The following is a 17,356-nucleotide window of genomic DNA, read 5'->3' as shown; positions in this document are numbered from 1 at the left end:
AGGGGCACTGGGAAAGGGAACGGCAGGAATAAGAAAGGGAGGAATAGTCCCAAGGGTAGCGTGGCACATGGGCGTGGACAGGGTAGAGATCGTGGCCAGGAAAAGTAATGGGTCTTTTTGTTGTAATTGAAGTTTGATTTGTAAAAGTTTGTTAAAGTTGTAAAAGTTTTGTTAAAGTTGTTAAAAAAGTTGTTAAAGTTTTGTTAAATTTGTTATTAAAGTTGTTACAGTTGTTTTATAGTTATAAGTTTTACAAAGTTTTAAAATTGTTGTATTTTTTTACATTTTTACATAAACGTTTCAATTGATTTTAAGCATTCTTGTACAGTGTCAAATTTTTGGGGTAACATTTATCAGGGTCCCAAAACGCAGCTCTCCACATTCAAGCAAAGTGTTCATTTATGAGCTGCTGATGTAACAATTTTGCAGTGGCATACACTCCGCGTGCTCTCCACTGTGGTGTTGATGGGGGGGGGAGGGAGGGGGGCTGTGGTGCCATGGGTTCATTTGCAAGCTCCTCGTCATCCTCCTGCCCTTCATTGTCCTCTTCTTCCTCCTCCGTCTCCTTCACTCTCTCCTCAGGTGGTCCCCGCATGATTGCTAAATTATGCAACATGCAGCACACGACTGTGAACTGAGCAACCTGCTGAGGGTGGTATTGCAGCCTGCCTCCCGAGTGGTCCAAGTATCGAAAGCGCTGTTTCAGCACTCCAATTGTCTTTTCGACAATATTATGTGTGGCTATATAGCTCTTATTGTATCGTTGCTCAGGTTCTGTCTGAGGGTTCCGAAGGGGGGGTCAAGAGCTAGGTGGCGAGGCCGTACCCTTTGTACCCCAGCATCCAGCATTTACCTTGTGGCTCAGACTTCAACAGGTCAGACACAGTGCTCTCACGCAAGATGTGCGCATCATGGATGCTCCCTGGACAGTAGGCATTCACTGCCATGATGCGCTGTGTATGGTCGCAGACGAACTGCACGTTGAGGGAGTGGAATCCCTAATGGTTTCGGTACACCTCCGCCTCCTGTAATGGTGCTCGCAGGGTAAAATGAATACAGTCAATAGCACCCTGCACCTTGGGGAAGCCAGCTATGCATGCAAATCCCAAAGCCCTGTCACTCTGAGCCTCCCTGGTCATTGGGAAGTTTATAAATTCCATCCGGCGTGCATACAGTGCTTCAGTTACCTGTTGAATGCACCGATGAGTAGCGTGCTGAGAAATACAACATATATCCCCAGCTGATGCCTGAAAAGAGTCACATGCATAGAAGGAAAGTGCCACAGTCACCTTCATCTCCACAGAAAATGCAGTAATGTTGGTGGTACTGGGCTGCAGGTCTGCCTTAAAGAGCTGGCAAATCTCATTGATCACCTCTTTTCGGAAGATCAGCCTTCGAACACACTGTCGATCGGTCGGGTCCAAGTATGAACGCTTCTCTCTGAAAATCCTTTGCATGTAAGGCCTCCTCCTCCTCCTCCTCAGTTTGCGACCTCCTCCATTACCCTTTTAACTCTGCTCAATGAACGTTCTCACATCTGGTTCCTCCATCAGACAGGTTGTCAGCAATACAGGCTGAGATAGTACAGGCCCCATTCTTTTGAAACCTTCACAATATTTTTCGATGAAAAAAATATAACTAAAATGCCTTCCGTCTTAATAAGTTACTCAGTAACAATAAAAATACCTTTCCCACTGTAAATCGCACTGTAAAGTCGCTGTTCACCTCAGAGATACAGAGGTGCTGCTTTAGCTGACAGTTCCCGATTTCCAAAATGGCGTCACCGAACACTACCGCCCATTCCAGCCCACTTAAGATCGAGTAAAACCACCTTTTCCAGGACGGTATGCAGCTCCGGTGATTTGTCGACGGTATGCGATGTAAATCGGACTCTTTGGGCGGTATGCGAGTTGTTCTGCATGGCAGACGGTGTACTTGCCGCTCAGCGGTATGTCAATGATGAATCTTCCGCCGAGCGGTATGTCGGCAGTATGTAGGTGTTTTTTGACCAAAATCGCATTTTTGGGCGGTACGCTGGTGCTACGCGGGGCGCTAGGGGGCAGTATATCGACCAATTTCAGGCCCGAGATCTTTTGCCAAATCATTGAAGGTGGCAGGGCAAGTTGAGAAAGTGGTTAAAAAAGCATACGGGATTCTGGGCTTCATAAATAGAGGCACAGAGTACAAAAGCAAGGAAATTATGTTAAACCTGTATAAAACACTGGCTCGGCCGCCACTGGAGTATTGTGTCCATTCTGAGCATCGCACTTCAGGAAGGATGTGAAGGCCTTAGAGAGGGTGCAGAAAAGATTTATGAGAATGGTTCCAGGGATGAGGGACTTCAGTTACGTGGATAGACCGGAGAAGCTGGGGTTGTTCTCCTTGGAGCAGAGAAGGTTGAGAGGAAATTTGATCGAGGTGTTCAAAATCATGAGGGGTCTGGACAGAGTAGAGAGAGAGAAACTGTTCCCATTGGTGGAAGGGTCGAGAACCAGAGGGCACAGATTTAAGGCGATTGGCAGAAGAACCAAAGGTGACATGAGGAAAAACTTTATTACGCAGCGAGTGGTTAGGATCTGGAATGCAAGGCCTGAGAGGGTGGTGGAGGCAGACTCAATTGCGGCTTTCAAAAGAGAATTGGATGAGTTGCTGAAGGAAATAAACTTTCAGGGCTACGGGGAAAGGGCGGGGGAGTGGGACTGGCTGAAGTGCTCTTGCAGAGAGCCGGCACGGGCCCGACGGGCCGAATGGCCTCCTTCTGTGCTGTAACCATGCCATGATTCTATATCCCGGGATATTACAGTGTGTTGTATAGATATCTCGGGACATCACTGTGTGTTCGATCCTGAGCGCAGCAAGAGAAGGCCATTCACGTGGGGGGAGTATAAAGGAATGTGGTTGTGGTAGGTGACAGTATAGTCAGGAGGAATAGATACTGTTTTCTAAAGCCGCGACAGGGAGTACAAAAGGCAGCATTACCTACCCGGTGCCAGGGTTAAAGACATCTCACAGCTGGAGAAGAACTTGGAGTGGGAAGAGGAGGATCCAGTTGTCGTGGTCCATGTAGGAACCAACGACAGAGGTAGAATGAGAAATTAGGTTCTGCTGAGAGCGTTTGAGGAGTTGGGGTCCAAATTAAAAAGTAGAATCTCAAAGGTAATAATCTCTGGATTGTTACCTGAGCCACGCGCCAATTGGCGTAGGGATAAGCAGATTAGATGGTCAATGCGTGGCTCAAACAGTGGTGTGGGAGGCCGGGGTTTTGCTTGGTGGGGCACTGGCACCAGTACTGGGGAAAGAGGGACCTGTTCTCTTTGGGACGGGCTCCACTTGAACCAGGCTGGAACCAGTGTTCTGGTGAATCAAATAACTAGGGCAGTAGACAGGGCTTTAAACCAATGAAGGGGAAGAGGGGCATTGCGAGGATTCAGGAAAGTACATTTAAAAGCAGCAAGAGAAATGCCAAGGCTCTAGAGCAGAGTAGAGTTTCAGATAAAAATAAGCCGAGTGGGTCAGGAAGGGACAGAGAGTAACAAAGGACATAGGGTATCACGGACTGCAGTGACATCAGGGAACAATAGGAAAAAGTCAAAGCTAAAGGCACGTATCTGAAAATGCGAAGCATTCACAGCAAAATATATGAATTAACAGCTCAGATAGAAATGAATAGATTTGATCCAATAGCTATTACCGAGAGGTGGTTGCAAAGTGACCAAGGTTGAGAACTAAATATTCCAGGATATTTAACTTTTAGAAGAGATAGGTAAAATGGAGAAGGAGGCGGGGTAGCCCTGATAATAAAGGATGGGATAAAGACAGTAGAGAGAAAGGATCTTAGCTCGGAAAATCAAGAAGTAAAATCATTTTGGGTGGAGCTAAGAAACAGCAAGGGGCAGAAAACATTGGGGGAAGTTGTTTATAGGCCCCCAAACAGTAGTGGTAATGTAGGGCAGACTATAAATCAGGAAATTAGAGGTGCATATAACCAGAGTAATACAGTAATCATGGGGGACTTTAATCTATAGATAGACTTGACAAATCAAACTTTCAGTAATAGTGTGGAGGACAAACTCATGGAACGTATACAAGATGGTTTTCTAGATCAGTATGTTGAGGAACCAACTGTGGAACAGGCTATTTTAGATCTAGTATTGTGCAACGAGAAAGGGTTAATTAATAACCTTGTATTAAGGATGCTTTTAGGAAAGAGTGACATTAATAAGATAGAATTTTATATTGAGTTTGAAAGTGATTTAGTTAATTCCAAAACTAGGGTCTTAAATCTAAACAAAGTAAACTACGTAGGTATGAGGGGCGAGTTGGCTAAGTTAGATTGGGAAACTACATTAAAAGGTATGACGGTAGACAAGCAATGGATAGCATTTAAAGAATGAATACATAATTTGCAACAAATACACATTTTATTAATGCACAAAAACCCCACAGGAAAAGTGGTCCAACCGTGGCCAACAAGAGAAGGCAAAGATAGTATTAGATCAAAGGAAGAGGCTTTTAACGTTGCCAAAGAAAGTAGTAAGCCCGAGGATTGGGAGGATTTTAGAAGTCAGCAAAGGAGGACCAAGATAAGGAAAGAGGAAAAAGAATGAGAGTTAATTAGCAAGAGACTTAAAAACAAATTGTAAATGTTTCTATGGGTATGTAAATAGAAAGAGATTAATGAAAGTAAATGTGGGCCCGTTAGAGGCAGAGACAGGAGAAATTATAATGGGCAATAAGTAAATGGCAGAGACATTAAACAAATACTTTGTATCAGTCTTCATGGTAGAAGACACAAAAAACATTGTGGAAACAATGAGGAACCATAGTACTGGAGACAGTAATGGGACTAAGTAGCGACAAGTCCCCTAGACCCGATGACCTGCATCCTATGATTTTAAAAGAGGTAGCTGCAGAGATAGTGAATGCACTGGTAATAATCTTCCAGAATTCCCTAGATTTAAGAACAGTCCTCACGGATTGGATAGTAACAAACATAACCCCACTATTTAAGAAAGGAGGAAGAGAAAAATGGGGAACTTTTGTCCATTTAACTTAATATCAGTAGCAGGCAAAATGCGAGAATCTATTATTAGGGAGGGTGTAACAGGGCACTTAGAAAATCACAATATAATTAGGCAGAGGTCAACATGTTTTTTTTGAAAGGGAAAACGTGTTTGACAAATCTGTTAAAGTTTTCTGAAGATGTAACTAATAGGATGGATAAGGGGGAACCAGTGGATGTGGTATATTTGGTTTTTCAAAAAGCATTCGATAAGGTGCCACAAAAGAGGTTATTAAACAAAATTAGGACTCATGGGATTGGGGATAATATATTAGCATGGATTGAGGATTGATTAACGGAGATAAACAGAAGATTAGGAATAAACAACAAATTTTTCGGGTTGGCAGGCGGGGTACCACCAGGATCAGTGCTTCGGCCTCTGCTATTAACAATCTATATTAATGACTTAGATGAAGGGACTGAGTGTAACATATCCAAGTTTGCTGATGATACAAAGTTAGGTGGGAATGTAAACTGTGAGGAGGACACAAAGAAGCTGCAGAGAGATATAGACAGGTTGATTGAGTGAGTAAGAAAATGATAATTGGAATATTATATGGGGAAGTGTGAAGGTGTCAACTTTGGTAGAATAAACAGAAAAGCTGAATATTTATTGAATGGTTAGAGATTGGGAAATGTTGGTGTTCAGAGGGACCTGGGTGTCCTTGTTCATGAATCACTGAAAGGTAACATGCAGGTACAGCAAGCAGTTAGGAAAGCAAATGGTATGTTAACTTTTGTTACAAAGGGATTAGAGTATAAGAGTAAATAAGCCTTACTACAATTATACAGGACATTGGTAAGGCCACACTTGGAGTATTGTGTACAGTTCTGGTCTCCTTATCTAAGGAAAGACATACTTGCCTTAGAGGGAGTATGATAAAGGTTCACCAGACTGATTCTTCGAATGAGGGGATTGACCTATGAGGTGAGATTGAGTAGACTAGGCCTATATTCTCTAGAGTATAGAAGAATGAGAGGTGATCTCATTGAAACATATAAAAATTTTAAGTGGCTTGACAGAGTAGATGCTGGGAAGATGATTCCCCTGGTTGATGAATCTAGAATACGGGGTCACAGTCTCAGAATAAGCTTCAGGCCATTTAGGACTGAGATGAGGAGAAATGTCTTCACTCAGAGGGGGGTGAATCTTTGGAATTCTCTGCCCCATAGGGCTGTGGATGCTCAGTCATTGAGTATATTCAAGACAGGTCAATACATTTTGGGAACTAAGGGAATTAAGGCATTATAGGAATAGTGCAGGAAAGCGGAATTAAGGTAGAAGATCAACCATGTTGAATTGAGGAGCAGGCTCGAGGGGCCGAATGGCCTACTTCAGCAGCTATTTGTTATGCTCTTATATTCTATAGATATCCCGAGATATTACTCTGTATTATAGAGATATCCGAGGATATCACTGTGTGTTATAAAGATATCCCAGTGTGAAACTCGGTGTGAGAGGCAACCTGTACCCGGGTGTGTGAGAGTGTACCTGGGTGTGTGAGGATGTACCCGGGTGTGTGAGGGTGTACCTGGGTGTGTGAGGGTGTACCTGGGTGTGTGAGGGTGTACCCGGGTGTGTGAGGGTGTACCTGGGTGTGTGAGAGTGTACCTGGGTGTGTGAGGGTGTACCCGGGTGTGTGAGGGTGTACCTGGGTGTGTGAGGGTGTACCCGGGTGTGTGAGGGTGTACCTGGGTGTGTGAGAGTGTACCTGGGTGTGTGAGGGTGTACCCGGGTGTGTGAGAGTGTACCTGGGTGTGTGAGGGTATACCCGGGTGTGTGAGGGTGTACCTGGGTGCGTGAGAGTGTACCTGGGTGTGTGAGGGGGTACCCGGGTGTGTGAGGGTGTACCTGGGTGTGTGAGAGTGTACCTGGCTGTGTGAGAGTGTACCTGGGTGTGTGAGGGTGTACCCAGGTGTGTGAGAGTGTACCGGGTGTGTGAGGGTGTACCCGGGTGTGTGAGGGTGTACCTGGGTGTGTGAGAGTGTACCTGGGTGTGTGAGGGTGTACCCAGGTGTGTGAGGGTGTACCAGGTGTGTGAGGGTGTACCCGGGTGTGTGAGGGTGTACCTGGGTGTGTGAGGGTGTACCCAGGTGTGCGAGGATTTACCCAGGTGTGTGAGTGGGTGTACCCGGATGTGTGAGGGTGTACCCGGGTGTGTGAAGGTATACCCTGGATGTGTCAGTGACCATGTACCCCGCTGTGTGGACCATGTCCCCGTGTGTGTGAGAGTGTCCCCGCGTGTGTGAGATTGTACCCCGCTGTGTGGACCATGTCCCCGGGTGTGTGAGAGTGTCCCCGCGTGTGTGAGAGTGTACCCGGGTGTGTGAGAGTGTACCTGGGTATGTGAGATTGTACCCCGCTGTGTGGACCATGTCCCCGCGTGTGTGAGAGTGTACCCGGGTGTGTGAGATTGTACCCTGCTATGTGGACCATGTACCCGGGTGTGTGAAGGTATACCCTGGATGTGTCAGTGACCATGTACCCCGCTGTGTGGACCATGTCCCCGTGTGTGTGAGAGTGTCCCCGCGTGTGTGAGATTGTACCCCGCTGTGTGGACCATGTCCCCGGGTGTGTGAGAGTGTCCCCGCGTGTGTGAGAGTGTACCCGGGTGTGTGAGAGTGTACCTGGGTATGTGAGATTGTACCCCGCTGTGTGGACCATGTCCCCGCGTGTGTGAGAGTGTACCCGGGTGTGTGAGATTGTACCCTGCTATGTGGACCATGTCCCCGGGTGTGTGAGATTGTACTCGGGTGTGTGAGAGTGTACCCGGGGGTGTGAGAGTGTACCCCAATGTGTGGACCTTGTCTCTGGGTGTGTGAGCGTGTACCCCGCTGTGTGGAGCATGTCCCCGGGTGTGTGAGAGTGTACCCGGGTGTGTGAGAGTGTATCCCGCTGTATGGACCATGTCTCTGGGTGTGTGAGGGTGTACCCAGGTGTGTGAGAGTGTACCCCACTGCGTGGACCATGTACCCGGGTGTGTGAGGGTGTACCCGGGTGTGTGAAGGTGCAACCCGGGTGTGTGAGGGTGTACACAGGTGTGTGAGGTTGTACCCGGGTGTGTGAGGGTGTACCCGGGTGTGTGTGGGTGTACCGGGTGTGTGAGGGCGTACCCTGGGTATGTGAGGGTGTACCCGGCTGTGTGAGGGTGTACCCGGGTGTGTGAGGGTGTACCCTGGGTGTGTGAGGGTGTACCCGGCTGTGTGAGGGTGTACACAGGTGTGTGAGGGTGTACACAGGTGTGTGAGGGTGTACCCGGGTGTGTGAGGGTGTACCCGGCTGTGTGAGGGTGTACACAGGTGTGTGAGGGTGTACACAGGTGTGTGAGGGTGTACCCGGGTGTGTGAGGGTGTACCCTGGGTGTGTGAGGGTGTACCGGGTGTGTGAGGGTGTACCCTGGGTATGTGAGGGTGTACCCGGCTGTGTGAGGGTGTACACAGGTGTGTGAGGGTGTACCCGGGTGTGTGAGGGTGTACCCTGGGTGTGTGAGGGTGTACCGGGTGTGTGAGGGTGTACCCTGGGTATGTGAGGGTGTACCTGGGTATGTGAGGGTGTACCTGGGTGTGTGAGGGTATACCTGGGTATGTGAGGGTGTACCCGGCTGTGTGAGGGTGTACCCTGGGTGTGTCAGTGACCATGTACCCCGCTGTGTGGACCATGCCCCCGGGCGTGTGACCATGTACCCCCTGTGTGGACCATGTGCCCCGGGTGTGTGTATATGAGAGGGACCCAGCGCTCTCTCTCTCTCTCTCGCTCTCTGGGAGCATTTACCTGGGTTTCTGACAGGCTCAGACTGCTGGCTAGCTGCTTCCTCTCGGCTCCCACCACGTAGTGATTCTTCTCAAAGGCTCTCTCCAGCCGGAGCAGCTGGGACGGCGAGAAGGCGGTGCGGATCCGCTTGGGCTTGCGGGCGAACGGGCCGTGCAGCAACATGGTCTCATGGGCAGCGTCGGTGCCTGGCGGGGAGAGAGGGGCAGAGTGAGAGAGAGCAGGCTTGGCCCGGGTAACCCCGGGACCTTACCCGCGGGGAGTGGAGCATCTTTACCTGCAGTAACACCACAGCCGCATCTCACCGTCTGCTCTTCTCTCTCTCATCCTCATCTCTTCATCTCTTCATTTATCTTTCTGTTTCCTTCCCCCATCACAACAGTGACCACACTCCAAAAGTACTTCATTGGCTGTAAAGCGCTGAGGTGGTCGTGAAAGGCGCTATATAAATTCTTTATTTCTATTCGTTTTTCTTTCTAGCTCTCGCTTTTCTTCATCCCTCTCTTTCGTCCTTTCTCTTTCGTTTTATTCTCTGTCCTATATGTCTTTATTTCCCCCTATTTCACTCGTCTCTCTCTCTCTCTCTCTCTCTCTTTCTATCTCTCGCTTTCTTCCTTTCCCCCTCTTTCCGTTCCCTTCGCTTGGAGATTAATTTTCAATCTCGGGCGGATTGTGTTACACCCACAGACCTGGCAGTGAAGACCCGCAGCGGTGGAAGTTGCCCATTGAGAGGGTGTTTAAGCTGCCCGTGTCTCGGCTAAAGAGCCGCTGTAAACACCCGCTGTAACCTGGTCAGACCACCCACACCCACCCGGCGGGTGTCGCCCTGTAAAGCCCCTGCCAGCGGGGGTTGGGGTCTTTTGCTCTGAACCTGATATATCTGGGACGATGCGGCGCTGAGCCGAGACACAGAGCGAACCCCCACCCCCCCACCTTAGACTGGCGGAATATTGGAGGAACCCCGCCTTTGAAAAAAAAATCTGAGCCAATATTGGAAGTCGCCCATCAGTCTGTAAAAGTCACTATTTGTATGTCTATCTATATCCGTGCGGGCCTCTATCTAACTTTACTTGTGTCTATAACTGTCTATTTCTATAACTGTCCATGTAGATGGAGAGAGAGATGGAGAGAGAGATGGAGGATCCAGGCAATACTGTGTGCCCTTGGTGAAATATTAATCTCTCCATGATACTTTCTCACACAGGCCGGTCTACAAAGCCGTCGCGCCGGCCCGTTAATATGCAACACTTTGCTCCAACCCAGAAACCTGGGCGATCGTGACTTCCACAGGGCCTTATCTTATCGTGGGATCCAATTGGGGACAGTGTTTTACACAGGAAACATAGACATAGACACAGACCATTCGGCCCAACCAATCCATGCCTCCTTTATGCTCCACTCGAGCCTCCTGTCTTTCCTCATCCAACTCTATCAGCATAACCCTCTAGTCCCTTCTCTCTTATATGGGTCGGAGAGGAGTTTTCACAGATTTTTTCTCCCTAAATTGACCTGGATTTTTATCCGTTTTCAGCCTCTCCCAGGAGATCACATGGGTATGAAGTTGCATGATCAGCCATGATCATATTGAATGGTGGTGCAGGCTCGAAGGGCCGAATAGCCTACTCCTGCACCTATTTTCTATTTTTCTATGTTTCTATCACATGACTCCGGTTGGGGTGGAGTGTAGCATGTTTTAGTGCAAGGGGTGTCGCAGTTGTGTGGGGTGGACTGGTTGGGCTGAGTGCTCTTTGCCTTTCCGTCATTGTTTGTCTGTAACCTTCAGGGCTGCTGACCGAGGGCCGTGCGGCTCTTTGTCGGCCGGCGCGGACACGATGGGCCGAAATGGCCTCCTTCTGCACTGTAAGTTACTATGTTTCTAAGCTTGTCTAGCCTCCCCTTAAATACATCGATACTATTTGCCTCAGCCATTCCCTGTGGCAGTGAGTTCCACATTCTCACCACTATCTGGGTAAAGAAGTTTCTTCTGAATTCCCCATTGGATTTCTTGGTGACTATCTTATATCGATGGCCTCTAGTTATGCTCTTCCCCACAAGTGGAAACACTCCCTCTGTATCCACTCGATCAAAGTAAGGGTTGGGGATGGGGCGGGACGATTCTGGGTCAGCTCACTGCCTCAGCCCCTGTGCAAATTTTCCATTTACAAAGTGAGTTCAGTGGAAATAATTCACTCCTTTTTCTCTTACTCTTACAATTCTCCTATAGTACTGTGTCCAGTTCTGCGCACCGCACTTGAGGACGGATGTGAAGGCTTTGGAGAGGGTGCAGAAGAGATTTACAAGAATGGTTCCAGAATTGAAGGATTAGTTACACGGATAGACTGGAGAAGCTGGGGTTGCTCTCCTTGGAGCAGCAAGGCTAAGAAGAGATTTAATAGAGGTGTTTAAAATCATGAAGGATTTAGACAGAGTAAATAGAGAGAGACTGTTCCCAGTGGCAGAAGGGCCAGGAACCATAGGACACAGATTTAAGGCGATTGGCAAAAGAACCAGAGGCCACATGAGGGAAAACCTTTTTATGCAGCAAGTGGTTAGGATCTGGAAGTCGCTGCCTGATAGGGAGCTGGAGGTAGACTCAATGGTGGCTTTCAAAAGGGAATTGGATTAACTTGAAGGAGATAAAATGGCAGGGATATGGGGAAAGAGCTGGGAGTGGCTTCGATCGAACCAGAGCAGACTCGATGGGCTGAATGGTCTCCTGTGCTGTACTAGTACTATGAGTCTGTGATTCTGCTCCTGTGTAACCTGCCCTGACACAATTTCAGCAATCTAACCACTCATGTTCCTTGTCCGTCAAACAGATATAGCCCAAAGCCAAGGCAGAGAATTTAATTTTTTTCCCCTCTAAGAATTAGAGAAGCTTTGATGGTCCCGGGCAGATTCTCTCCACCTGTCTCTCATATTTGCAACTATTTCAACAACAAAAAATCCTTTAATGACTGGGAGTCAGTGCGCACGGAGACCTCTCCCTTCAACAGAATGAATTTTAGTTCAAAGTTTATTTCAGATGAGATTCACTGGCAGGTCTGTTAACTGCCCAAAGCATTTCCTCCCGCACCGACTGAGTCCTTACCTTCTCTCTCGCTTTCTCTCTGCCTTTCTTCATTCTCGACTTTTGTTTTCAGTCTTTTATCCTTTTTTCTCTTTCATTTTTTTTCATTTCGTCCATTGCTATGTCCCTCTCTCTCTCTCTCTCTCACTCCGCCTCTCTCCCAAGCCCTCTTCCTCGCTATCACTCCCTCGCTCACCCACACCCTTTCACTCTCTGGATCATTCACTCACTCTTTTTTACTCCATTTCTCATTCACTCACTATCGCACTCTCTCCCTCACTTTCTCTTTCTCACTCCCTGTCACACTCTCTCCCTCACTTTCTCTTTCTCGCTTTCTCCCTCTTCATCGCTCTCTCTCTCTCGCTTTCTCCCTCACTCCCTTTCTCCCTCTTCGTTTCTCTCTCTCTCCCTCACTTTCTCTTTCTCCCCCTCACTATCACTCCCCTATCACTCCCTCCCTAACCTCCTCACTTTCTCTCCCTCACTATCACTCTCCTATCACTCCCACCCTACCTCCTCATTTTCTCTCCCTCACTGTCACTCCCCTACCACTCCCTCCCTATCCCCTCACTTTCTCTCTCCCTCACTATCACTCCCTATCACTCTCTCCCTATCGCCTCACTTTCTCTTTCTCGCTTTGTCGCTCTCTATCACTCTCTCCCTCACTTTCTTTCTCGCTTTCTCCCTCTTCATCGCTCTCTCCCTCTCTCTCGCTTTCTCCCTCACTCCCTTTCTCCCTCTTCGTTTCTCTCTCTCTCCCTCACTTTCTCTTTCTCCCCCTCACTATCACTCCCCTATCACTCCCTCCCTAACCTCCTCACTTTCTCTCCCTCACTATCACTCTCCTATCACTCCCACCCTACCTCCTCATTTTCTCTCCCTCACTGTCACTCCCCTACCACTCCCTCCCTATCCCCTCACTTTCTCTCTCCCTCACTATCACTCCCTATCACTCTCTCCCTATCGCCTCACTTTCTCTTTCTCGCTTTGTCGCTCTCTATCACTCTCTCCCTCACTTTCTTTCTCGCTTTCTCCCTCTTCATCGCTCTCTCCCTCTCTCTCGCTTTCTCCCTCACTCCCTTTCTCCCTCTTCGTTTCTCTCTCTCTCTCTCTCACACTCTCTTTTTCGCTCACTCCCTTTCTCATGAACTGGAAATATTTGAGGAATTGCCTGCACTCGTCCGTTTCATATCGAAATGTCTCGTAGACCTTGGAGGGGGGGATGAAATATTCCAGACTTTTAAAAGATCTATTCTTTTCTCAATTAACAATTTATAATTTGTTTTTTTTGTTCAATCATTTTTCTCACATTCAAATAACCGAAATGACCCAGTTCCGGATTAACATCGCTCTCTCCAGCTGCCTGCCCTCCTATTTATTCTTGTGAAATAAGGTTTATCGGTAACCTGGGAGTTATGAACGAGCCTCGGCTAACACCGACTTAATAAACAATAACGTGAACCAGGCATTAAAAGATGATTTGTTTTAAGTATTTGACTCATTTTTTGAGGTTTACAAATAAAGCGGTCACGACCTTCATTCCACAACCGCCGTTCCTCCCTCGCTTAGACCCTGTGCATATTAACAAATTAACCCAGATCACAAAATACACCCTCAAAATCCAAATTAAATTCCCGGGCATTTAAATGTGAGACACTGAGTGAGCGGCAATTGAACGGGGCTAAAATCGATGTGTTTATTTGTTATCAACATGTAATTTAAAAACAAATGCAAAAAACACAAAATGTTATTTGAGTAAATAAGGCAACTGGTTTTGTGTGATCTTTTAAAAGTCTGTTTCATCCACCTCCTACCAAGGTCTACAAGACATTTCGATATGAAGCGGGCGAGTGCAGGCAATTCCTAAAATGTTTCGAGTTCATGAGAGAGAAAGCGAGTGAGGCAAAGCGAGGGACAGGCGGTTATTTGCTTCCATCAGCGCCCGCATCAGACAGTAATTGTGACAACTCTAGTCCCCTCAGCCCTTCCCTCTCTACACATCCCCAGTCCGCCCCTGTTACCAGGACAATTCCAATTAATACTCATACCATTGAGATTATATATATAATATATATTTACACATGTATTCCCTATTCCCGAGAGCTTGACGGTTTCCCAATTTCCAATTCAGCCATAGTCATTCAAAAGCAATCACTTTACCCCCAATAGGTTATACATTGTAAAAATAATACAGGAACAGGAGGAGGCCATTCAGCCCCTCGAGCCTGTTACACAGGAACAGGAGGAGGCCATTCAGCCCCTCGAGCCTGTTACACAGGAACAGGAGGAGGCCATTCAGCCCCTCGAGCCTGTTACACAGGAACAGGAGGAGGCCATTCAGCTCCTCCAACCTGTTACACAGGAACAGGAGGCGGCCATTCAGCCCCTCGAGCCTGTTACACAGGAACAGGAGGAGGCCATTCAGCCCCTCGAGCCTGTTACAGAGGAACAGGAGGAGGCCATTCAGTCCCTCGAGCCTGTTACACAGGAACAGGAGGAGGCCATTCAGTCCCTCGAGCCTGTTGCACAGGAACAGGAGGAGGCCATTCAGCCCCTCGAGCCTGTTACACAGGAACAGGAGGAGGCCATTCAGCTCCTCGAGACTGTCCCGCCATTCAATTAGATCATGGCTGAACTGTACCTGAACTCCATCTGTCCGCCTTTGCTCCAAATCCCTTACCAACAAATTTTATCCATCTCAGTGCTGCAAATGTCAATTGACCCCCAGCCTCGACAGATTTTTTTGGGGGGGATAGTTCCAGATTTCCAATACCCTCTGTGTAAAGAAGTATCCTATAATCCGCTTACCCAACAAAATCGATCAATCTCAGTTTTGACATTTTCAATTGACTCTCAGTATCCACAGGCTTTTGGGGGAAGAGATTTCCAGATTCCCACTGCCCTTTGTGTGTGAAAAAGTGCTTCCTCACATCACCCTGAACGACCTGGCTCTAATTTTAAGATTGTGCCCCACTTGTTCGGGACTCTCACCCCACCAGAGGAAACAGTTTATCTCCGTCTACCCTATCCAAGCCCTTTATCACTTTCAACAGCTCGATTAGATCAGCCCTCAAAAATTGTGACCGACTCCACAAATGTGAGGTTTTATTAAATCACGAATTAAACCGAGGCTCAATAACACGGTGTAAGCGATTCTCTGAACGGCAGGTTGTCTGATAATCCAGTGTCATTCCCTCTTTCCCCGCTGTCACTGTTGTAGGATTTCTGTGGCTGTGATTAAGAGTTTTTGTTGAGTATCTGGTTCGGAGCGGGTTTAAACCCGCTCTCAATAAACTGTCCTCTCTCCCCCTGTGTTTAAAGGAAGTTTATAGAAATATGGTCTGAAGGTGCGTCTATTCTTAGAGGGATCATTGTATCTAAACCCCCGCACATCTAACTACTCCAGGGAACACATTGGAATTCAAGTAGTTTGGTGCACTCTTCTGTCTAAAAGCGATTTATTCGCCCATGCTATTTAGTTGTCTCAGAATTACTTCAAATTAATTTAACACTAGCTCATTCTACACTGACAAGTAAAAGATTGCACTTTCTGGTTCGAATTACGTCGTTGCGTATAAGGTGTTTTTAAATAAAATTCATTGCTGCTCGCATTTTGATACAGTTTAAACAAATCGTTTTTTGTCGCCGTTAATCGGAAAGCGAGCTCAATTATTTGCTGCGAATTCAGCTCGCACAGTTTGTACTGAAACACGATTCCTTTCCCACTCCGAATCAAAGATATATTCGTTAGACAGCGAGCTTCGCAAAGGAGATATTCAACTGTATGAATTCATCCCTAACTAAATATATATGTATTCATATACATTATACATTTATATATACACGCACATAATCACATCCGTGTATATGAACACACTTACACATTAATACAAATACACACGCGCATTTAGATTGCTATATAAACGGAATTATTAGTGTAAAAGTTACACTTATTTATATTAACAAAATTATATTATTCTTATTACAATTATTTACATTGATTGTATATTTATAGATATACAACATTGTTATATCACAATTACATATGAATGCAATTAGAAATAGAAGTTACAATTTATATTATCAAACCTTATACAATCGCTACAATTAAATTTTCATGGATATCAAATAATGTGATATATATGAACATATTTAACCTGTATTTTGAAACTATCTACATTTGAATCTGTATATATTATAATTCATATATACACTGTAGTTTCTAAGTATAGTAGCTTCTACACATATAGCTATATATTGTAGTTCTATATATTATGGTTTATATATTAGTTTGTATGTGTGATAATTCATATTAATTTATATACTTTTTAAAGCTCTTGTATTTACAGCTCCAATCTATATAATATATCGCCTATATATATGAATCATCTATTATCGTTTCTACATATAATTGATATATATTATAGTTTATATATTGCAGTTTCTATACATTAATGTATATACATATTATAGTTGTATATATCCTATTTGTATTTTATATATTTCTGTATATAATTCATGTATATTATCGTTTATTTATTAGCCTATATACATTACGACTCCTATTTATAAATTAGATTGTTCATATATATATATATATATAATTCATATATTGTCGTTTCTATATATAATTCATGTATATTATAGTTTATTTATTACCGTCTCTATACATTACAACTCCTATTTATATATATATTGTTTATATATAAAATTCATGTATTGCCGTTTCTATATATAATTCGTGCATATTATAGTTTATTTATTACAATCTCTATACATTAATTTCTATAATTATTATAGTTCTGGTATATATTGGGTCCGATCTCTATGGTTCCCATGTGTTGTAGTTGCTAATGTGTTGGGGACGAGTGAATCTTTACCTGAACATTCCCCTTACCTTGAAATCTGTGGCCAAAGAAGCGATTCCTTAAGACCCAGGGGTAGAAGTTAAGCGGGTCCCTGTGCTGCGGGGCGAAGAAGGGGTGAGGGCTTTGCAGGTGGTGAGCCCCGAGCTGGTGAGGGTGAACGGGCAGCGAGGGGTGACTGACCGCTTCCTGGAACATCAGATCGGGCCCGGAATACAGCGAGCGCCCGGCCGTCTGGAAAGTATTGGCGAAGGCATCGGCGGAGGGCGGGTAGCTGAGAGCGGTGGGACGGAGCGGTTCCTCGGGGGAAAGGGAGCTGTTATCCTTCGCTACCAGGGACTCGATGGTGAAACAGCGCTTGGCCGCTGAGTGGAACATGGTTTTGGTCTTTAAACCCAACTTGAAGGTACAAAGTCTGCAATTATTTTCTCAAAGCAACGGTTGGTAGGCGAGGTGCAGTATAAGGTGGAGGAGAGCTATTGGGAGCGTAACCCAGGACACACAGCCATTCATCGAGTCTCCTCGGCTCCCAGATGGAAGTGCTCACGAGTCCAGAACCTCATTAGAAGCAAGTGTTTGCACTGTGTTGT

The 17,356-nt window shown here is 46.1% G+C and overlaps 1 protein-coding gene across 1 annotated transcript in view; it reads right to left on the bottom strand.

The window, feature by feature from the left end:
* emx1 (empty spiracles homeobox 1) overlaps nt 1–17,144 on the bottom strand; it is a 42,568-nt gene extending 25,424 nt beyond the window's left edge. The window contains exons 1-2 of the mRNA XM_070861046.1: nt 16,799–17,144; nt 8,835–9,019 (exon numbers count right to left, since the gene is read on the bottom strand). Coding sequence (XP_070717147.1) covers nt 8,835–9,019; nt 16,799–17,144 — 531 coding nt within the window. The remainder of the gene's footprint in view (nt 1–8,834; nt 9,020–16,798) is intronic.
* Between the last annotated feature and the right edge of the window lie 212 nt (nt 17,145–17,356).

This window comes from Pristiophorus japonicus, chromosome 2 (genome assembly GCF_044704955.1).
Source record: "Pristiophorus japonicus isolate sPriJap1 chromosome 2, sPriJap1.hap1, whole genome shotgun sequence".
Taxonomy (NCBI): Eukaryota; Metazoa; Chordata; class Chondrichthyes; family Pristiophoridae; genus Pristiophorus; species Pristiophorus japonicus.
Note: the sequence above shows the minus strand (reverse complement) of the source record. Positions and strands in the feature narration are given on the sequence as shown.